At 37.9% G+C, this 23,635-nt stretch overlaps 1 protein-coding gene across 6 annotated transcripts in view; it reads right to left on the bottom strand.

Moving 5' to 3' along the window:
• Positions 1 to 23,635, bottom strand: part of SATB1 (SATB homeobox 1) — a 92,054-nt gene that overhangs the window by 5,624 nt on the left and 62,795 nt on the right. For all 6 annotated transcript variants that reach the window (XM_014248714.2, XM_088057047.1, XM_088057055.1 and 3 more), the window contains one exon: positions 21,104 to 21,259. In XM_014248714.2, the coding sequence (XP_014104189.2) occupies positions 21,104 to 21,259 (156 nt within the window). The remainder of the gene's footprint in view (positions 1 to 21,103; positions 21,260 to 23,635) is intronic.

Below are 23,635 nucleotides of genomic sequence, written 5' to 3'. Positions count from 1 at the left end.
ATCCTTAATAGGAAGTGAGCTACAGAATCTTCTGCAAAAACAAACAGTTGCTAATTTGTTTCCGGTAGAGACATGAGTTCGTCACGAAAATGTAATATTTCCTTACATCTTCTTCAAATTGAATTGAGGATTTTTTCTTAACTGTGCACTGGTAGTTCTAAATGAGGAATGTAAACCCTCTAGCTGGGACAGTGTGCATCAGCAGAAATTTTCTAATATATTAAAATTTAGGAACAAAATATTACATGTATAAAACATGCATATTTCCTTTATTTTAGCTTCAAGGATCTGTTTTCAAAAATAGGTTCATGCAGTTTTATCTCTTAATGCTGTAGGAAAGATAATGTGACATTTTATTGAATCAACAAATAATATAAATGTACAGAAGCTTTTAGATCCTTTTTATATTTACCGGTAGTGGATTAATGGTTTATCCAGACTGGTTTACTAACAGATACAATAGACATGTAGATATGATACAGGTATGTATTTTCTTGAAGATACTCATATCTTCAGCTAAGAATTAATAAATGCAGTGTAAAAACATTGCCGTAACAGGAAGAGTAAAAGTAAACAAATAATGCCTTCATACTGTATATGAAAATATTTAGTGAGGTGTGTATAAAAATTTGAAGTATATTTGCTTGGATATAAGTGGAAAACTGAACAAATGACACAGAAGAAAATGCCCCCAAGAAACTATCAAAATGACAAATGTTACAGAGATGGTGGTAGCAGAGCTGAAAAAGCAAAAATTTAAATGGGGCCAAAATCTGCCTGGTGCTCATGAGGTGTGCTAGGGAGGCAGCAGAATGACTCCCCATACCCTAGGGATGGAGCACACTCCATTCCTTGACCATGCACTAAGGGGGGATGCTGGTATTGCCCCAGGGTTTAGCAAGATGACTTGGAAATGCAGCCAAATGCCTTCACACAGAGCACACAACACTCAGCCTGTCCTGGCTGGAATTGTATGGCATGTTTTCAAAACAGTAGCAAGGGTCTCTGGAATCTCACTGGAATGTATTAGCAGAGCGAGGTCTCCCTGCCCCTAACAAAAACAGCATGTTGCTCATGGCTCTCTGCTCACCTTGCATCTGTAGGGAAACTGAACGCTGGATTACATTTAACAGCACTATTTGTTTATTGCAGTAAGCTTAAAGTGGTGCACTCAGAAAACAGAAGTAGCTTGTTGGAGATGGAGGAGAGAAGATGAAGAGAAACCAATCTAGATCTTTTAACTGAAAAGCAGTTACAAAATTCTTAATGAAAGAACACTAAAGCCACAAGCCATCCCATGCCAAAATGTAAAAATTGCTGTTCGGTTGTCTAGAATCTACACTGCTTCACACTGAAACTGTTGGCTCTCTTTCTAATTGTGGTGAAACAAAGAACAGAGCTGCCCATCATGACAGTTTGGTGAAAGCAAAAAAAAGACAAGACAACCTGTCTCCACTCATGACACTTCTCCAAGGCATACACACAGGCTGGAAAAGAAGTTACACCATGCATTTAGAAGCTGCACATGTTTTGTCTGCTGACCACAGGAATCACAGGGTTTGTTTTTTCTTAAAAATCCAGTAGAAACTCTTCATAATTAAAAAATACCCAGTAAAAAAAAAAAAGTCCTAGGCAATAATACTTTCTGTTGATTAAACATACATCACAGCAGTTTTTGTTAACTAAGAAATACCTTCTGCCCTTACTGTCTTCTTTTCTGTTTCTGTATTTACTAGGTCAGATCTTATTTTTATCCAGTACTGATAGCTAACATTGTATTTCCAATATTTTTCTTTCAATTTTTGCACTGAAATACTACTTCTAATTCCATATCTAAAATTATTTGATGAATTGTAACCTGAAACATGTCTCTGCTAGCCTTTCAGGGATTTTGAGATAATGAAGACACACTTCTGACAGGGTAACACAGAAAAGATTACTTTTCTACCAAAATGTCTCTATTCCACTTGGCACACTTTTAAAGAAGTAGACACAGTCTGATGAAATATTTGATGGAAAACATGGGAACAAACAATTGAATTATTTTACAATTACAAGGATAGAAACAATTTTTTCATCTTCATGGTTTATTTCTGTACATATTTATGAAAGTTGATCTCACCAACGTTCTCAGAAGAGATAGTGGATGGACAGCAAGAGAGGCTGTAGGGGCTTACTTTGTTGAGACAAAGAACTTTATACCAATATGCTTTCTTTTGGTTCAAGACAAACAAATAAAAATAAAAGTATTTCATTTATTTTCCGGTTCAGAATTCTGTACAGGAAATAAAGCTCATTCATAAAATTTCATACTACATGAGAAAGTATGAAAGGTTTTTACGAAATTTAGGAAAAGTAATCATCTGGACTTTTCTAATGGTTAATTTTAAGTTCTGTAAAATTTATAAGTTTTGTTTCCATTTGATCTAAAAAAAATATGAAGTGCTGCAGATAATGCAATTGAATTTACAAGGCTAAATTAACAGGGCTATTATTAACAGGGCGGTTTTTTCTCCTTTCATGGTTTTTTAAGTCTAGAGCAATTTCTGCCTAGTTTCCTTTTTTTCTTGTCTTTATATTTTTACAGGAAGTGGAAATGATCACAAAATAATAAGGAAATATTTATAAGTCAGATTAGATCACAACCGGTTTATACAGCATATAGAGTACATTGTTAAAAAAAACAAAACAGCATTAAAATAATGAAGTTGATACATTTATGCAGAAAGGCAAACCCCACAAAAATTCTGCAATGACATTGGGAACAACCTTGATTTTAAAACAGAGTAAATTTGCCAGGCAACATTACACTGAATATAAAGAGAGTACAAAGCAAAATATAAACATTAGCCACATGTAAATATGTTTGGAGAACTTTCAGGATGTTACTACTTTTCAAACTGACAAAGTTTAATTTGACACCTTCTGTTCTAAAACCTTTGTTTCTATTCAAAATCACGCCTTTAGCTGCTATCAATCACTATGCTCTCCCTATTACTTAAAATACTGGCATGGGCCCTGGATAAGCTGAAAATGCCATGCAGATGAATTCTGAGATAATATGTTCAAACCTGTTATATACAACACAAATCCTGTAAAGTTATGTATTGTAAACCTACATTTATTGGGAACTAAAAGTCTTAAATCCATCTGCTACAAAGAAAATACTGTTATGCACTTTCAAGTAACCAAGTACCATCTGCAAAGGTCTTGCTACAGTAAGCAAGAAAATGGTGAAAAAAAAAAGATGCTAAACCTAAGATATTTAAAATAAATAAGAGTCTTCTGTCTGGTTTTCTGATAGGGATTTAGTAAAGAAACACAAGACATTAGAGGAAAAAAACCTGTGAAAGCCGAACTGCCAAACTATTGCAGGAAAAGCGCAAAGAGGATAACTGCCAAAACTTAGGCTCTGCAATACCCATGATCTTGCTTATTTTAAAGAAAGCATCTATGCATTTTATCTATATATCCAAATTATATTCTTTTCAGTTAGACCTCTGCTGTGCTTAAATAAAATCTTGTGCTCTTTCACATAGAGTTTCTAATAAAATACTCTTCCATTCTTTATTATTGAAAGGGAAAAAAAAAATCTACACCTAACGTTTGAAAACCAACCATAATTACATCAAAGAGAATAACATTACAATAATGAAAAATGTTCTCTGCCCAAAGCTTTCCAAATCAGCAACAAACACATCTAGTCTGAGAAAGGAAGGCTACAAGGTGAAGCAATTGAACTTGTTTGGTCAATTTGTTACAGTGATAATAATTTGCCAAATGATGAATATTTCTTGCAGAATAACAACTACTTCAGCATTTTTTAGAAAGGCTGAAACTTAAATCTAAGAAGGGAAAACATTTTAGAGTATCAAAGCTAAGACATGCTCAGGTTTTTTTGGTTATAGTATATTTAAGATTATTTTGTATCATTCTCTGGGGCATATAGTATAATAAAAATCTATGGTGATTAAAAAAATCAATCTAAATAGGGAGATATTTGATACAAACATTTTAACAGAAAGTGTGAATTGCATTTCAGCATCTACCGTGAACAAAGACTAAGTACATAATCCATTAAACAGTACTTCTAACTAAAAAAAATTGAGTATTGTAGACTAAACTAAAGTAGGCATTTTGAATAAGCACATTTTCAGCAACTAACTAGAAAGCTCGCAATTTATCATTCAACAAATAATTTTCTACTTTTAAAAGAATCTGTAAGTGTTACTTATGCTAATGAAGACTGTTTTTAATCTGCCCACAAACATGCTAATAGAGGGCAATTTTTTTTTATTTACAATGCTGAAGGCACTCCAGTTTACAGAACGCAGATATGAAATTACACTTGGTAAAATGGGCTCTTAATTTTCTGAGCAATCCAAATCCTTCACCTTTAACAGGAAAGCTTATAGACAAAACAAAGGAAAAGAACTCATGGACTAAACTTTAAATATTGACTTTTTCCCTTCAAAAGCAATCCAACTTGCTTTACAATCTCATTATTGTTCCAAATGGCTGCACTCAGTTACTTCTATTTCTTTACACAACACATACCACATATACAAGGGAAAAAAAAGGGCCAACACAACCACTGCCATATATGCATATAGTATTAGTCTTTAGTATTAAATTTGTAAGCTGCACACTGCACAGAAAGGTTGCTTTTGGAAAAGTCATAATACTTTGAGAGAGATACATAATGGTAGCAAAGGAGTACTGAAAGCATTTTAAATTATTTACTAGGTTAAAAGGGTGAAATGGTACTTTAAATACATCAAATTTCATCATCTGGGCCATTTTTTGGTGGCAAAGTGGTATTGATCTTTCCAAATGCTTAAAATTAACTATTTCCAGAAGGTCATTATTTGATTAAAGGCATTAAAGTTGAGGGCAAGAAATGATGCACTTTGTCTTCTTTCCCATTCAAATAATCGTGTAATTTAATCAGAACTATCCCTTCATGTCCTGTAATAAAAATGTTTGTCTTAAGATATTGTTCTTTACCTAACATATTAACCTTTAAATGTTATGAAGTTCTTAAGAATAATCTCTGCTTAGAGAAGATTCTTCCATAATGCAATGAAAGGATCTCCAGCATTTAAATTGATAAGGCCAAATTTCCCCTACACATTGATTGGAAAATGCATTAAACCCTTCAACTGAGATTTCTCAGAGTGTTCAACAGGATCAAAAATTCAGGGAGTTCTGAATCAGTAAGCTCATGCATATGTCACTGAGAAGCAAAAATAAGCAAATGTCACTTCAGCACAAACGAATATGACCAATAAGTAACAATGGACACTGCTTTAATTTCTCTGGGAAACGTTGTTTGTGTTACATTTACACTATCTAAAAAATAGAACAGGGAAAACAGGGAACAGCCACTGCAGGGTAAGAACAGAGCATTTAATTAAAAATTAATTTTCATGTGAAATAACTTAAATCTGACTTCTTTCTGTGTGAAATACCTGTGGCTTCAGATGTGGGAGCAAGCCTAGATGACAAGAGCAGTCCTTTTCACCCTTAGATGTTATTCTGGAATTTCCTGCTGCAGGAAAATTTGTTCTGACTGCAGGTTTATCTTTCCTAAAATACATAAAGTATCCTGGCTAGCTCCTATGTAAAGCTGAATAGACCTATGTGCTTCACAGAAGAACTGAAGTCTATTAAAAGAAAGGCCACTGGGTATTTTTATAAAAATCTGGGAAAACAAATAATCTACCAGACTTAGCAATTTTTGATACTGACCAAAACATTTATTAGAGTATATTTTAGCTTATTTTTCAGTAAATTTTAAGAACTGACTTCCTTTTGTGAGGCAATATAGTTTTGATTAATTTTAAAAACTGCAGTGAATATTCAATACTTTGGGATGTCCTTATTTTTCTAAGAAAATTGTACACCTTGAACTTCGGAAGCAAAAGCTCATTTTCGGCTGGTTCCAGAAGATGAGTAGAAATATCAGAGTATGAATTATCTTCTTGATATGTCACCTAAAGTGATAATAAATGTCCCCAGAACAGTGGTTGCATTGGTATTTTATTTTCACTAATCAGCCTTAAGTTTCAGGCTTTGCCTTCGAGCATTGTCCTAAATCAGGGAAAGTTTGAAACCTGAATCTGTCCTTTATCTCCAGATTTTCCTGGTTCATCTATTTTACTGGCTTTCATTACTAGAATGTTGAAAAGGGAAGCCAGATGTGGATTTTAAGTAAATCTGTATCTACCATCATCATAGATGAGATTTGAAACTGAAAACCCCACAACCTCACAGGGCTTTTCAGAAGAAAGGTAAACTTCACTGGCAGAAAAAAACTTCCTTTGAAGAATACTGAGACAGATGATGCCATTCCTTAACTTTCGTATCCAACCTATTATTCAGCTACACCATCTGTCTGCATAGTACCTCCACCTTTTGTCTGTGTGGTAAAAAACAAATGACCAAATACATAGCAGTGATATACAAATTTTCAGTGATATTTTAGGGGAAAATGATTCCTAATGGCTCTTCATCCCTCTGCCTTTTCTGCTCCTCAGCTGCAGCATTTCAAAGTTAAATACGTATTTCTATTCTTGTAAACATCCAAACAAATAAATAGGGAGGGGAAACTTGCTAAAGCAACCTCTAAAATTCAAGCATCCAACGAGTACAGAAGCAAAATGATGTGGGGAGCTGTTGCGGTGCTCCTAAAGCCTTGTCTGTCATAGCACACCTCTGTTTCTACACAGAGCCATGGTGAGTGACCAAAAGCCAGTGCTTGCATAAAAACTAGCTAGATTAAGGTCTGAGGCTGTATCAAAACTGGTCTGCATGTCCCCTGTGTATGAGCACTGCAGACACAACCAGCTCATGGGCAAAAAAACCTAACCTGTAACTCTAAACCTGACTGAAAACACAAGTATCATTACTTTTTAGTTGAGTACAGAGGAAATTCAATAATCTAAATGAAGGGCTTCTCCCTAGCTTGGTTTCTCTGCTCTCAGCTTCCTTCACCTTTTCTTACCCCTGTTCAAATGTATCTTTTTTAGAGCATTGCCTTCAATTACCTAGCAATGATAGATAGGCATAAGCCCTCATCAAAACCACAATGTATATACCTTCAAAAATCTTACATAAAATGCAACTACATTCATATGCAAAAAGACAAAAAAGTAATAGATGCAAAAAATAATGGGTGAAGCTTTACCCTGCCTTCCTCTACTCCAGATTTTTCCTCTTTCACACACACTTGATTCAATTAGCATTGTAACCCTGAGAGAACATCTGAAATAAAGTGGACTTAACAATAATTTAAAAACCTAAAAAGAAAGGTTATTAAGGTTTTAAGGTTGCTGTTTTTTTTCTAAAAAGAAAGAAAAAACACCTGCTAATTATTAAATAAGCCAGTCTTAGTCTGGTACATTACTTTTTATAGTACAATCATATAAAATGGGTCAGTGGGTTTCACAGAGGGTGACTGATAATATATAGCCCTTTATCTTTTATTTAAGCAGAAAGAAGTACTGATTTCACTGCAATATCAATGTGTCCCTTGAAAGTAAATACAACCCTAAATTCAACCACGACCCTTAACAGCCCACACTTATTTATTCTTAAACATGCAATCAATTTTGTATGGCAGCTATATCTGCAGTTTAGTTAGAAAAGAGTCTTTAATAGAAAGAGCCTGGCAATTTTAAAAATCTTTTTTACTACTATCAATTTACAGTGAACAGCAAATGTTTATTATTACATTGCTTAAAGAGATTTAACATTTGCTTTGGGGGAAAAGACCTCCAGTAAAAGAGTCACTGGGCCAAAGTTTCACTTTTGTAATTACTTATATGTTTACTCATCATGTTGCATATATATTTTAAAAAATATTATAATTTCCCAGATGGAGCAATTTAATGGGTTTTTGTCACATGTTTTCTTCTTTCCAGAATTCATTTTGGATCAGGGGAAGATCTACCACACACTGAGGAATCTCAGGCTCAGAGGAATTTGGACTTCATTGTAACTGCAGTTCAGCTGACAAGATATTCCAACAAGTGACATCATTCCAAAACATACACAGCTCAAATCCATTCTCAGACATCCCTTCGAATTTTCACAGCCTAACTAAAAGATTTCATAAAGATTTGAATTAGACATTTAAATATTCTGAGAAAATGTCTTGTCTCTTGCAGTTAAGCTGGTTTCTGTGGCTTTCAGTTTCAGTGAAGAACATTTAATGCCCTGATAAAGCCAAGGGTGAGGGGAGTCTTAAGGAAATTGAAAAGAAACTTTTCTCTGACTTTCCTCCAGATTTCGTTAACCACAGAAACAGTCAGAAAATTAATTATGTTCATTATCTCAAAGCAGTCAAAAAAAAAAAAAAAAATCTTTAAAATCCACACCTGTGAGAGTTCGATGCCTCCCAGCAAATGAGAAGGGAGCAGCCAGAAGCATGTATCTCACCCATGGAAAAAGAAAAGCAGCGAGATCCTCAGAAAGCTAAAATACCCTTACTTGGAGCACAATTGCTCGCGGCAGAAACTTAAAACAATAGGAAAGCTGGATCAAAAGGGAAGCTGGAGAGATCAGGTTTCTCTCTCCTGGCTGGGAATCAACACAAGAGTGTTTCCAGGTAGTTTGCCATCAGGATGAGGTCAAGAACAGCCACAAGGGAAAAGTTCCTAGAGAGAGCAGTTCTAAGTGTTACAGTTTTCCTCACTGGCCAAGAAGAGTGCCAGCCCAGCTGAGTCCTGGCCCCAGCTGTATTTCCGGACAGCAGTTTCTGCAGTACCTTCTGTCCTTAAGTCAGGGACTGCATGGTGCAGCACTTGTCTTCCCACCCTGATCCCTCCCATCCTGCTCCTCAGGTGAAAAAGATCAATCCTTTTAGACTCTCTCCTTTTACCAAACAGGAGTAGCAAAAGGTTTATCAGAGGTGAAGCAAACTAGCTCCCTTAAAGCAAAAAATATAAATAAACTAATTTAAGCCTTTCATATTTTTTTTGATTTTTTATTTAATAACTGGTCTTACATAAGGAGTAGGAATTTCCTGTATGAGTAGAATTTTCTCTTGCATGCTTTAGGTACTAATGATGCTAAGCACCAGGCTCAGTCATCTGGTAATAACCTGATAAATAACCAGTCACCTGTGCATACCCACAGATGTTAAATGATATGTGTGCAAATCCCACTAAGTTGAGGTCCAAAGCTTCAGGGAATTCTGCTAAGGAATTCACAGTCCAAATATCTTTGCTTTACAAAGATTCTGAAAACTATATTTATATGCTTCTAAAATTCCATCCTGAAGTAAGAGAACATAACACTGCACAGGAATAAAAATGAGATGCCCCCCAAAAAACAATGTGATTTCAGATAGAATCTGGCAGATTTGAAATTAGATAAATATTTGCAAATTGGAATTTTCCCCACTTAGCTAGCTGCATGCCTGCTCTAGCTTGTTCAATAGATGCCAACAGCTTGGGCTAATGCATAACCAAAAATCTGAAGTTTGCTTAGAGGTTAAATTTGAAGAAAATAAAAAAATGGATGCAATGAGAAATTATTAGGAATAGCAAAATACAAATTTATCTGGAACAAAATATCATCTCCTTTCTCACCTTGCACCTAGAAATCCTGCAACATTCTTTCAGGTGTAATGCATTTTGAATTATGCAGTTTAACATTAAGGGAGAAAACAAAACATCTGTTATTTCTTACTCCTTCCTTTGCCCAGCAGCCCTCTACCCGATTTGTAATTGGTCACTCCTTTAACAAATTGCTTCTCGGACCGTTACTGTATATTTGTGTTTGCACAAGATGCCTTTGTTCTTTGCAGTTACATATTTAGCAGCTCTCGGTTTTTCAGCAGGAATTCTACCCTGTCATTTCCTGTTTAGTTACGGGTTGAGCTCGCTTTTGTTTTCTGTGCTGTTTACTTGGTACCCTGCTTCCCCCACAGCCGGGAACCACAGGCTGCTTGCTAACTCTTCAGCCTCCTCCTCGCCTCTGCCACCACAGCTTTGTTTTCTTTTATGTCCCTAGTTAACTCTCATGCAACTCACTCAAACTTTTCCTCTTTTTTATTAATAGTTAAAAAAATGATATACTCAGTCTTCAAAAGACTCCTGAATCAGTCATCTGCTCACAGAAGGCACAAGCAACCTGAGAAATCAAGAGCATGGCTCTTCCTAACTAAATCCATGTCACCACACAGAGGAAAGGAACGATGCTTCTCCCTGAAAGCCAGCAGTGTTGGTGACCAGTCCAGCAAAGGCCAAGGGCATGGAGTGTCCACACTGTGCCCCACACACAAAGGAATCTGTGGGCAAATTCATGGTGTGTGCGGGGATGTGCCGGGGGTGGGATTCCAGCAGCAACAGGGGTAGGACAGGATAAAGAGGGAGATGGAGCAAGACTGGGTGGTGATGGTGTTTAAGGGACAGGAAGGGGTGGGAAAAGTCCAAGGAGAACTGAGAGAAGAGCCATACTGAGAGGAATAAGAGAGGGTGGTGAGATAAAAACAAAACAGAAGGTGAGGGTATAGAAAGCAGGAAGAGAGATTAAGAAAATCCATCCTGCCAGAAACAGCACCTCTTGTCAGGCAGACAGCAGGTGCTGCCTGGGGAAGAGCTGATTCACACATCTGGAGTGTAGGAACCAGAACACCTCTACCTAAGAAAGAAAAACTAAAAAAAAAAGACTCAGAGGAGGTGGGAGAGGGTGCCATACTTTCTTCTTTTGGCAATCCAGTGCTTCCCAACTGCATGACATTTTTTGAATAGCTTTCTGGAGAAATGAGTGCTGTATTTCCAGATCTTTGCAAGAATCTTGACAGTTCATTTCAGCATTGCCTCATCCAATATGAGCCCTTCCTGTCCTCCTCTTCATCTTACTTCAGACTTATTTTTGCAATATTGGCAGCCACAGCACTTCCAGGGCTTTGGCTGCACCTCCAGAATAAGATTTTCACTTTTTTCAGGGCATGCATGGATCCTGGGGGAGTCACTAACGGAGATGGCACTGCCATGTAGTGAGGGACACTGATGGCACACCTGCACTGACTAACTCAGCTCTGGGGAACTAGTAATGCAGTCAGTAATGCAGTCAGTAATGCAGTCAGTAGCTGCTGGCCAACTGGTATAAGTATGGGTCTTTAACCTTGTCTGCAGCAGCCTGGGGGGCCATCTACACAAATTTCCTGCTACCTTCAGTGGCTTTCAAAACCTGTCCTGTTCACCCTCTTGTGACTGACTTCGAACACTGAGTCTTAGCTCCCTGACTCTTGCACTTTCAGTACTGCCACTGCATCACAAATCACTGCCAATGGATAAAACAACCTCTTGCTAAAACTACTTTTTTTTTAAACCTCCCCTGGAAGCCTTATTGCAGATTAGATTTGATGAATTTCTATCCAATGGACTGCACTACTCCTCCCACCTGACAATACCTGGAACAGCTTTCGGAGACTCTGCTCAGTTCCATTCTGCACACTTACATTTTTTTCTTGCTGCAAAAAATTGTTTTAGAATCTTACAAATAAAACTTTCTATCAAAATAGTATTAATTTTTTCTCTGTGTAGGAAAACTAGCCAACTGTGATCTACTGAAGAGTAGATTGTTTAAAAAAACACCTTACCAAGTACTGATGGCAGTTTAATTAGGGAAAGCAGAATAATTTACCTGAAAAAATGGATTTATGAAAAAAAAACAATTTACAGAAATTTCTACTTTCCTAAAAAGTGTTTTCATAAAAAAATATTTAATTTTTCATGATCTGTTTTCACATGTTCATATTTCATCTGAAATATGGGAATACTTTAATAAAAAAACCAGTTAATTTTCCATTTGCCAAAATTTCTAAACACTTGGAGGATTCTTTTTTAAAAACAATCTTTTCCCCAAAGGAAGAGGTACAGGGAAGGGTTAGCAAGGAGACAAAATCCATGGTGAAAAACTTTGGCATAAAATTTTATTTCTGCTAAATTGAGGTAGCAGAAAAGACTAGATTTTTTGGTTAGAAGCTCTTCTTAAAGGAAGGTGTTTGCTGGCATGTTATTTTGAAAACCAGCACAGTAGGATGACTTCTTTAATAAATGGGCATAAACCCCAGAGATTAGAAAGTCTCAGAGTGAGTGACAAACCCCTGTGCGGTATCTGATTTGTTTGCCAAAACAGGGTAGGTTTTTAATAAAGGTCAGGAAGAAATAATCTCCAAAGACAGCAGTGTCTCTTCCCCTGTATATTTTTTATTTCACCCCTTTACAGTTAAAGGCAGACCTTAACATGCAAACACACACACAAAAGGAAACAACAACCAAAGAGGAGGAAAAAAAAAAAAAAAAAAGCCTGAAATTTTAGTTACACCACATGTGGTTTTCATTTGTGAAAAATGAACAAGCTGTTTGTGGTTAAACTGTCTAATCTGCTGTTATCAATCTAGCACTGCATTCAAGATTTACAGGATACATCAGCTTCTGTGCCACATTAGCTGTAAAAGGGAGAGGGGGTGGGAGGAAAAAGGAGGAGGAGAGAGTTTATCCTGAGGAATAATATTTCCAATGCAGCCACACTCACACTACATCTGGTTGTGCTGGTAGCGGCAGTTAAATTGAAATATTTCACAGCGTGTGTCAGAAACATGCAGAATGGTAATTATGACAGATCTGATTAAGCCTGAGTGCCACTAGCTCCCTGGCCAGCTCCGGTTGTGCAGGTGTGACCTTGTGCGTGCCTGCGTGTGTAAATAAAATTAATTACAAGCGAGAGGGCGAAGGCTTCGGTGACATCACAAAGCGGAGAAACTCCCAAGGGGGAGACCTAATGGAATATTTTCCCTCAGTCTAATAATACAGTTCATATTGACTTGAGGTAATTAGTGGGATCATTAAAGCAGTTTTCCCGGCGTATTTGGCTGCCTGATCAGATTAGTGAAAATGTTCTTCAGAACAAGCCCTGTGTGGTCTGCCAGAGAAGGAGGAAATAAAAAGCAACAAAGCATATTTTGGAATGATAAGCAGCGCTGGACTTTTTGCACGGCATTTTGCGGGGCCAGTCCTGGGAGCCTGGGTGCCTGACTCTCCTGAGCAGTTCAATCTTTCATCCCAGGTGCACATGCTGCTGCTGTATGTCACCTGAGACTTTTTAATTTTTGTTCCTCTATACTTCAAAACTATGCCATCCCTACCCCTCAATGCTTAAAAAAATCAGATAAAAGGCTTGTGGGAGTGCAAGCCCTAGAAGAAATACATTAAGATAACTGGGGGAAGGAAGAAGAATAAATATGTGATCAGCCCCTCCCTACCTCTCCCCAAAAGTCTAACAGAAGACTGAAGGACTGGTTTGAGAATCAGTAATGTTTACATTTCGTAACAAGCTTACCCCAGCAGAAGAAAAAGGGGGAAAAAAAGAAAAAAGTTTAACTATGATATAAAGTCTTCCACAGTAACAGAACACAGAGCCCTAATCAAGAAATGGACCATTTGTTTAAAAACAGTCTATTGAGCATGCTCTACCTTGCAAATGGAATATGCCAAGCTCTGTCACAGATGGCAAGCTTTGACAGTTCCCATCCGTAGCGTCGATACTCGACAGTTCAGCACAAGATCAGTGACATTCTGTCTCATTAGAGCCACGCTAATTATCACAGCTAGTTTCAGGGGAAACCATGTGTTGCAATGGTCAATTTGAAGGAGTCTGTGCATCAACAAACTGGTAATAAGGATCAGACACCTTATTATATGACAGCATGCTGCCTATGATCTGATTTACTGAATCAGAGGTACTGAGGCAACACTGAAGCCTGATGGGTTATGGAATCGCGTGTACACAATGTGTAGCTGAAATATGCTTTAAAAATAAAAGGGAGCTATATAGAAACAATACAAATAAAAAAAAATTAAAATAGTGAAGTTATAATATGGAGTTTTTTCATTTGACATTAAGACATGCAGAGATGTTAGAGATCTTGTCAGCCAGTTTTATCTTTAATCAAATTATATAAGATAAATAATTCAAAATGAAAACTGTAAAATTATGGATTATGCTAAATTATAATTCATTCCATACTCTGATTTTTCAGTTTCAATAACATGTACCAAACATTCCTTATGTTGTGCCGTCTTGCTGCTTTAACATAATTTTATATTTTGTAAAGAGCTTTCTCTTCTTGGCTCTCTTTTTTCATTTGTACATTTAATGACTTAAACTTGTACTTCTCCTAGCTTCTCTCACTCATTTATGCTCTTTCCAACAGACAAAAACCATCCGACCAAAACCCCCCACTCCGCTGTTTCTGGACACCTGCGGGCCGCATCCTGCCAGGCACTCAGTGTTCCCAGCGCCTCCCAGGCTGCAGCCGTGAGAGCGTTAAGCATTGACTCCCAACCAGAGCAGGGCAGGTGTGCACCGTATCCCTCCAGGGAAACTCTCTTCAGGGCTCAAATACACTCAGTCTCCTGAAGCTGCTACCAGTCCTTTAAACGGCAGCATTTGAACAGCTCCTGCTGCCACCCGCCTGGCTGGGAATCTCCAGCCTCAGCCGATTTGACCCCACGTGTAAAGCATGCTCAGCAAGCACACTATTTCATCAGCATGTCAACAAATCTAGCCTCTTCCTTAGGTGTTGAAAGTGCTACCTGGCTCCAAAGAGCTGTTTGAAGGGGTCAGTATAATCCCCATACCACTTAAGTATTTTCCATTCTGTAATTGTTTCTTTTTTCTGTTTTCTTATTTCAGGTTTTAATGCCTTTTTCTCCCTCCTCTACATAGATTTATGTGGGAAATTGCATGCTGACATGAACCACCTTGAAGATTTTAAGGTGGCTTCTCTTCAGTGCATTTTTGTTGATTCATGAAGCTGCGGTATATTCTTTATTAGGCAGAACCCAAGGCTCACTAAAGTCAAGCCACCCCACCAAAGCCATACCAATAATGTGGGATATAGTCAGGATCAATGCCAGCCCTTTCTTGGGTCTACCATGATCAAGAGATAAGAGAGTCAACTAAACTCAATTTTTCTACCCTCTTTCTGAGAAATATTTTTTTTAAAAGAACTTAAGAAATTTCCTGAACTTTTAACCTTTATTTCTGAGAGGAGATGTGAAAAAGACTAGGACATGGGGCAAAGGAAGGACATGGCACATTCATTTTTTACCCCAATGGAAACCTGAAAATCTTTTCTCCTCTGACCTGGGCAAGACAGAACACATTATGACTCCGTAACTTGGTATTTTGTGAAAGAAACAAATCAGCTCTATCTGCCAAGTGTCACAGTTTCACTGAATGACATACTGCTTTATGGGGCAATTCTTGATCACATGCAGAAGCCCATCTTGCTTTCTCAGTTCACACTCTTCCTCTTGCATCCCTGCTGACACCCGATCCCACCCCGACTCCTGCTGCTCATGGCACCTCTTCAACTGCCAGAGCAATCACCCCCAGGCAATGAGGGGGGAGGAAAATAACATTAAAAAATAATAAAAAATAGATGATGTTGTGTGTTTTTGCAGCTAATGTTTTCTAACTACCGTGTCTCGCCTTTGCACCAGGGCGAGGGGTTTATTTCCAGGTGGACCGGTGAAACAGCAGACCTTAGAGTACACTGTGTTTCCACCTCGCGTCTCCCTGTGCAGCATCTCTCCCTGCTCCACAGAGAATCCATTGTACACTGAGGTTCGGGAGGGGGGTGAGGGGAAAGAAGGTTTTTAAGCCAAGATTTAAACCCAGGAAATGACTCAGCTGCTCTGAGGGAGACAAAGGCAGGAGAGAACTTGACGGAGAGCAGGGTGATGGGCAAAGCCCCCTCCTGCCCTGCAGGTTGCATCCCTCTAGGCAGCCTGAGGTGCAGTGCCCTGAGGAAACAGCTTTGGAAAATAATTTCAAGATCCTGTCCTAAAGCCACATTGTTACCAGAGGGTTACTCTTGGTGATAAAAAGGTTTCTTTTCCTCCAGCTGGAAAATAGTTGAATAGATTGTTCTATATCTGCGGTAATGGCATGTTACATCTCTGTGCCAGATCCACAATACCATGCTTGTTCAGTGTGGGAAGCTGTTTAAAAATGACTTTCCTATTAGAGTATATAGCTTAGTCTCTAGATGGAAAAAGCTAGATCAAAGATACAGCATTTATAAAACTGCTGGTTAAAAAGATAAAAGTGAGATAACAGACATCAATTTTTCACTATAAATCTCTAGGTTTACTACAACATTAAAATTTCCAGTAAAAGCAGGGTTTTATATACCTGAACTCTAATGGCCTATTCTGAAAATATTTATGTCAGGAAAAGCATGGTATTTGCATGCCAAAAGCATTTTTAGTGCCAATGTTTAGCATTCCCTTCCCATTTAACTCCTTCCCATCTACTCATGAGTGCTAGATGCTCTGCCTAGTGCCTACCCATCGGATCTCCTCACGCAGAGTCCTGGAGGAGAACACTCCGGGTACCTACAAAGGCAAAAAGTCAAATGATTCTAATTAAATAGCACTGCATAAAATACTTGCCCGATGGCTCAGGATTGAGTCTCTAGCAGGGTCTGAAGCGTGATTTTACCTCCACACTTTGTACATGAAACTAGTACTAACCAAAGCGAAAGACAGGGACGGAAGGACAGGAAACTGGGCAACACAGCAGCTCAGAAGTAACAGTTCAGAACTCTATGTCATTAGAGGAAGTTTCTGGAGGTATGAGTAGTACTCCATTAGATTTATTTGGAAATCAAAGAATGACTCTGTGACAACTCACACATACAGGCATTTTCATTCGGTGAGAAGGGAGGGCATTTGGCACCTATGGGGCCATAAAGAGCCATTGGCAGGATTGACACTGCAGAAGAGCATTGATTTCACCCATTTATTTTACAACAAATTAAACTTCTTTGGTTACAAATTAAACTTAAATAATGCAGGCTAGCGGCCTTAAGCTGTAATGCATGGGACTCTCAGCGGTACGGAGCTTGATATTACTTCAGTTTTTGCAAACTGTAATTTCCTAAATTTAAGACAGCTTTAGCAGTTTAACCTGATTTTCAGCAAAGTATTGCTTTTCTCCCTGCTTCATACTAGCATGTGCAAGTCACAGCTTTTCAGGACAAGCAATAACATAAATCTAACTTCTCAAAACATAGCAAACATACAGAAATGCTACAAGTCTCTACCTGCCTTATCTCTCAGGGCTCTTAGGTCTGAGGTTTTTGTTTGCTTGTTTAACTGTTTTTATGGAATAAAATTAGATTTCAGCATCTGTCACCATCAAGAAAAACTCATCCCTAGCTCCCACATGAGAACATCGTAACCACTGCACAGTTACTGAACCATGATACCTTAATGATCATTACACAAATCAACTTTTTTTTTCTTTTTTTTTCTTTTAAATAACAAAATTAAGAATGTGCTTCCATAATTACTCGAATCAGACTTTCAGGTTATAAATTTAATAAAAAAACAATATGATGAAATTGTAAAGGTAATGAATGCCACACAATTTTATGTGTGGATTCTTTTAATTTAGAGTTATTCAGGTGTGCTGATTAAATTTTAGCAAATAATACTGTTGGCATTGTCACTCTACCATTAAGAACTAACAACCTGCAAGAAGAGACAAAACACTTGGTAAACCTTTCTGTCTTCCTTTTGTGTGCATTTTTGCAAAGCTCTCTTTTCAGCATAATCTAACAAAAAACCCATGCAGGCCTATTAGAGAGACAACCTACAATAAAAACATAAGATTTTAAACACGGACATTAGGTGCTTTGCTAATTAAAGTTCTAAAACTCCCCAAAGATACGATGTATTCCAGCAATTTGAATTATAATACCTTCCTTGGCTCCTTAGTATAATCATATTAACCTTCAAAGCATATATTTTGAATTTAACAGATTTTTAATTTATTCTGTAGATAATCTATCAATCCTTAAAAACATAAAAACATAAAAAGTATACAGAAACGTATTCCAGTATGGGAAAAGAATTCAACATTTGAAGGAATGACCTAGTTGTGTCCCCAAACCCATTCAAACCCATGTACCAGAAAGGCTCTTTCCTTTGGGAAAGCCAATGAGCTGCCAGCAAAGTGCACTGTGAAACTTCAAGCAGGCAAATCATCCCTCAACTGAGTCAGTACATGATCTCTGTACAGCCCTGCAACCTCTGCCTGACCTCACCACCTCTGGCACACCAGGCCCCAGCATCCAGCTGCTCTCTTGAGCATAAGGTCCACACCAGTTGGTCCTCCATCACTCAGGAGGATTTAAAAAATAAAACAGTTAATCAACACATTGTTTCTAATGTTTCCTCCAGACTTTTCACTGTAATGAAGTGATTATCCCAGGATTTCCAGCTCCACTCTTGCCAAAGGCACTAACACAGCTCAAGGGAAGATGCTAGTTTTTTACCTTGGCACTACCCAAATAAAAACTCCTGTAGTGCATCATTTAATAGCAATTCTGTGCAAAGTGCTCTAGTCAGCAGAACATTATCTGCAGTCTCCTGGCTCAGGCAAGCCCAGCCACCTTGCAGATGCTGGCTGCTTAGACATCCAATCTAATGTTGCCCCAAATCAGTTTATTAAGGGGAAAAAAAAATAAAAATTACAAGGCCTTCCAGCAAACAACTGCCTTTGTCCCCTCACAGAGCTGGTTTAAGTTACATATGGTTTTACATCACAACTCCAGACTGAACTCAGAAATTAATCAAGTTTTTATATCCAAAATAAGACAAAACCAGCAACGTTCAATTTTAGCAATTTTTAAAAATGAAATTGTTAATCAACACATCATTTTCTAACATGTGTCCTCCAGACTTTTCACTATATCTTGGGTTATCTCAGGATTTCCAGTTCTGAGTATGGAGCCGATGTCTCCAAATTTAAAAAAACATATCAGTAAGAGATCTCTTTCAAGAGAGGTCCTCTTAGAGAATATACTTGAACAAGCCTCCTTTTCGTGCAAGGGAGACTTTTTTACCAAAATGAATGTTTACTTGTACTACTGAAGCTCCAATGAAGACTCTTTTACAATACATGTACCTCATTTAATATATGTGGCAGTGCTACATATTTAAAGGTTATTAATTGGGTTACCAGCAGTCAGCTAGCTCGAGAAGACCAACACATTGTAGTACCTAAGAGGTTACCTCTGCAAAGCAGCTTTCTAGTGCAAATGGCACTTTATCTAACTACAGACCTGAAAGCTTGCTGGACACATAAATTAACATTGCATTGCTGAAATAGGGGAGAAAAATAACTCCTGAGAACACAGGTATAATCACCAGAGTAAAATGGAAAAGAACTATGTGTTTGGTGTTGTTTTCTCTACTTAGTAGCAAAGTTTGTTCAAGAATCTAAATTTTATACCAATACTCAAATAAACCTGCACTGCAATTTCTGGAAGCTTTCAGGCTTCATTTTGATTACATGTCCCTTTGAAAGTCAGCACTGGAAGAGCTGACCCACCCAAGAAGAAATTCTAAGGCTTTGCACTTAAATAAATATACTATGGCACAAATCAGATCAGACAAAAATTAACGTGGGCTGATAGATTGGCTTCGTACCTTAACTTTACAGGGAAAGGGGAAGTGCAGAAAAACGGACAGTTCTCTAACCCCAAGTTTTGACATGTAAATAAAGACATCTGAGGAACACACAGGTTGGAAGCTGCTGTAACATTCTATCATAATTAGAAACATTTCAAGAGCTCTGTAATTTCCAATCAAAATTACAGTAATTTCCGATATACAAGCCATGATTCATGACAGAATTTTTACATTCCATGGGAGATTATAGTGGCCTGATGTATGACACACTGAGTACAGCACTAACATAAACAATTCAGTTTAATGTTTAAACAGCACTTGGTGTTTAGAATCCTACAATAAAAGAAACATATTATTGTTGAAATTATCACTTTGACAGTGATTGAAGGGTAGGCAGGCATGTGGCCTATAAAGCTATAATTTTTACAGTCCACAGCTTGAGTTTAATCATTTTGATACAACATTTCCAAAATATCCCTTTAAATGCTCCTTACACCATATAACTTAAGAGACAACATCCTTTCTGTACGATGAAGTGAATTCTGAAATGTGAACAGCACAGAAGTCAAAAGTTAAAGCCTTGTTAAAAAGAAAACCAGCACTAAAATGCTGACAGCCCAAGAACATCAGTCTAACTGAGCTTCACTAGCTTTCCCTGGAAGATGCTGAATTTTTCCATGAAGTAATTTTAGAAAAGTAAAGACGTAGCGATTACATAGATTTAACACTTAATCTAATATGTAAATTCAACTTTGCAACCATTGGTGCCTTCAGATTTCTTTCAAGCATTTGTATAACCATAGTCTTTCCCATTTTTCTATATGTTTTTCCTTTACCTCTTGAGTACATTCTCACTTAAATCAATGCTTTCGCATACTCCAGTGATCTTTCTCAGAAGACATGTCATTTATGATAAACACACCCAACAAGTGCCTACTGATTTCCCTCTTGCCACTAAACCTGACAGAAGATGCTCAGTTAAAGAAAACAGAATAGGAAACCACAAAACAAAGGCTTAAAATTGAATATGCAACGTGTATGTATGCACACAAGTAGGCGGACACTGTGTTCCACAAAAGTACACATTTTTTTCTCAGCTATAACTTGTACAACTGTATTTTTTGAGGTCTTTTTTTTTTTTTTGACAGTCCACCTGTCATACACAGTCTCACCAGTGGATCTGACAATAATTTTTTGCAAAAAACCAGCAACCCAGCATTCCTCATTGCAACACATGTAACTGCAAAACACCAAAGCCTCAAGATGAATTTGGCAGCAATACCTAAATCTTGACCACAGCTTTGGCCAGATCCACGCCAGCTAAGAACTGATGAACCTGATCCCTTCTGAGCCATTCCAAGACCCATGGGCACACAGAGAAAGTGTCTGGCTGTTGGGGAAAAGGGAATGAGAGATCTCAGGAAGCTGCTTCTCTACCCTGCCTGGTCCAGGGAAAACAGAGGTTACTCAGCAACGAGCTCTGAGTTACTGTACTGGGCTGGTACACTGACCCAGCTACCCATTTTAACTCACACAGAAACTGATCTGGGGGAATAATTGCACAGGACACAGAGCTCTTTGAGCCCTGGGAGTTTTACCTGGCTTTTGGTTGCCGCAACCTTCGCAAACAGTGCTTGGGACACCTTAGCTCTCTTCATTTCCTGCTGAATCTCATCATAAATGGAAGCATTAATGTTCATGGAATTGTTTTCTGGTTTTCCATTCCTCTCTGTAGCAATAGTAGCAGTTTTGACCTAGAAAATATGAGACATTTTTCATTATGAAAAAGTTATTTTCTTCTCTTTCCCTCCCTAAATAGTCCTTTGCATTTTATTCCTTCTATCCAATCTTTCTCTGATATTCTTTCAGCATTTTGCAGAATAAATATTATAAGTTATCTATGGTTGAAGCAACTGGGAAACAGGAAAATTCAGTGCATTGTAACAGGTGAGTGCATCTAAAATATGAGTTACAATTAACAGACCACTGGAAATTTCAATGTCATAAAATAGGTGGAAACCTGTCAAACAGTCTTGTAGAGACTTGTGAATCCTTACATGATTTCTTTGCCCCACACAAATTAAACAAAAACTGTAAGTGCAACCTAAAAGAATCTCTAATGAAATAGAAATCCAACATATATACCTTGATTCATGTCTTATGCCCAGTACATTCAAATGCATGATAATGTTGAAAAGTTGTGGCTTTAGACTGAATTTATCTTATCAGTTTAGTTCTTAAACTGTTTGTAAGAGACAGTTTAGAATAATGCATTAACCACTCCTTCACGATACCAAGACAGGACTTTCTTAAAGCTACTGATTGTTGTTGTATTTCACTTACATACATCAAATATTTATTCTCCTTGCAGTCCAGATTAAATAAACACCAAACATGTAAACAAGACAGAATGATTACAGTACCACCTTTATGCTGCATCTGCAGCATTAAGGAAAACAACAAAAAAAATACATCAGTAGCGACATGATGTGCAGGAGACTATCCTTTCCTTCATCCTCTGGAAATGATGGAAGTGATGTTTCAACACCAAGCATCATCCCACCAAGGTTAGACTGCAGTTTCTGCAACATCAGTTGAGAGGTACAAAAAATCAGCAGGTACTCAGCTTATCCTACAATATTCTCAGTAGTTAAGGATAACGTTTGTCTTTAGCAGTTACTTTTGCAAGGCTTGCTCAAGATTAGTGGACCAAATGGGCCACTAATCCTAAAGTGGATCTGAGGAAAGGAAAACTGGATTTCTGCCAAGAACCCACAAGGTGATGATGCAAACAAAATTCAACCTTAAGATTTCAATTCAAACCTACTGATTCATACTGAGGTTATTGAGAGTTGAATTAATTTAGTTATTCTGAAGTTACACATCTACTTTAAGACAGTCATTCAGCCTAATTCTAAATCTAATGGACAGAGCCTGGCACTTCCAGAAGGTGATTCAGCCCACTCTTAAGTACGTGTCTAAACCCACACTTTCACTATCAGTTTGATCCTGTGCAAGTCAGCATCTTCCTGTGCTCTGAAGTCCCTTGAGGTTCAAAAGCAAATCATGACAACATGATAATTCATCTTCTAATCTCACTCTCTATGAGCTTTCATATATCACAGGTCTCACGATATGAGAGTCAAAGGCTTTGTGTGAGAGATGTACTTAGGCAAATCAGCAGCCCACTTTTTCCTAGAAGTGCCATGCTCAGTTTGTGTTAGCTATCATCCATAGTGCTTTTAATATAAAATAATCTAGCCCAGAAACTGTGAGTGCATGCCACTTTTGCTGAGCCTGATTTGTCCATCAGGCTTTTCAGGAACTGTGCTAACACACATCCAAAGGGGCAAAACTCCAGCAAGAACAAGGTGTCCATAAGCACTTCCCCTTGCCCCCATTCTGGCAGGCATAGGCAGTTACTGGTGTCTGAAAACAAGGGTCATAAGCAAAAATGGAAATGAAGAGAAATCCCAGAATGTGGCATACAGTTATTCATGTGCTTTTTTTGCATCTGAAAACAATTAGTACTTTGCAGCCATGCCCTTTTCTGCAGTGTGACATTTTATCAGTGACACTGCAGCAGAGGATGGCCAAGCCTGGACCAAAGGCTGCTCAGAAACAATTGACACACCTGGCAGCAGGCAGTGAGGAGCAGCACCACAAAACTCTCTCCTTCCCACTGCAGAGCAGGAAAAGGTATGCCTCACACCACACAAATCAGTACAGGGCTGCAAGAGGAGGTGCATCTCCTGAACATCATACAGTGAAATCATTTAAAAATACAAAATCAGTGGCAATTTTATAACCTTTAAATAAGAAGGACTTGGCAGAAGATAACTGAAAACTGGTGGTGATGTTAAACATACAACTGAAGACAGACTTATCTGTGTGCATGGAAAAATCAGCCTAAGCTAAATTAGAGAATGAAAAAGTGATGGCTTTGTCAACATGCATTCGTCAACCTTGGGTTTAAAATTTGGGAAACAAATTTCAGTCCTTCCCACCAAAAATAATTTTAACTTGTAACGACTTTTTGAAGGACCCAAGGGGAAGATGAGAAGATGAAGGTACTCAGCTAGCATTCACAAGTCTTTTGGGAAGGAAACACTTTGCTCTTGTGGTCTTGA

The sequence above is a fragment of the Pseudopodoces humilis genome, chromosome 1 (assembly GCF_049639895.1).
Source record: "Pseudopodoces humilis isolate 2021_Gansu_Grassland_sample_001 chromosome 1, ASM4963989v1, whole genome shotgun sequence".
NCBI lineage: Eukaryota > Metazoa > Chordata > Aves > Passeriformes > Paridae > Pseudopodoces > Pseudopodoces humilis.
This window is presented reverse-complemented; position numbering and strand designations above follow the sequence as displayed.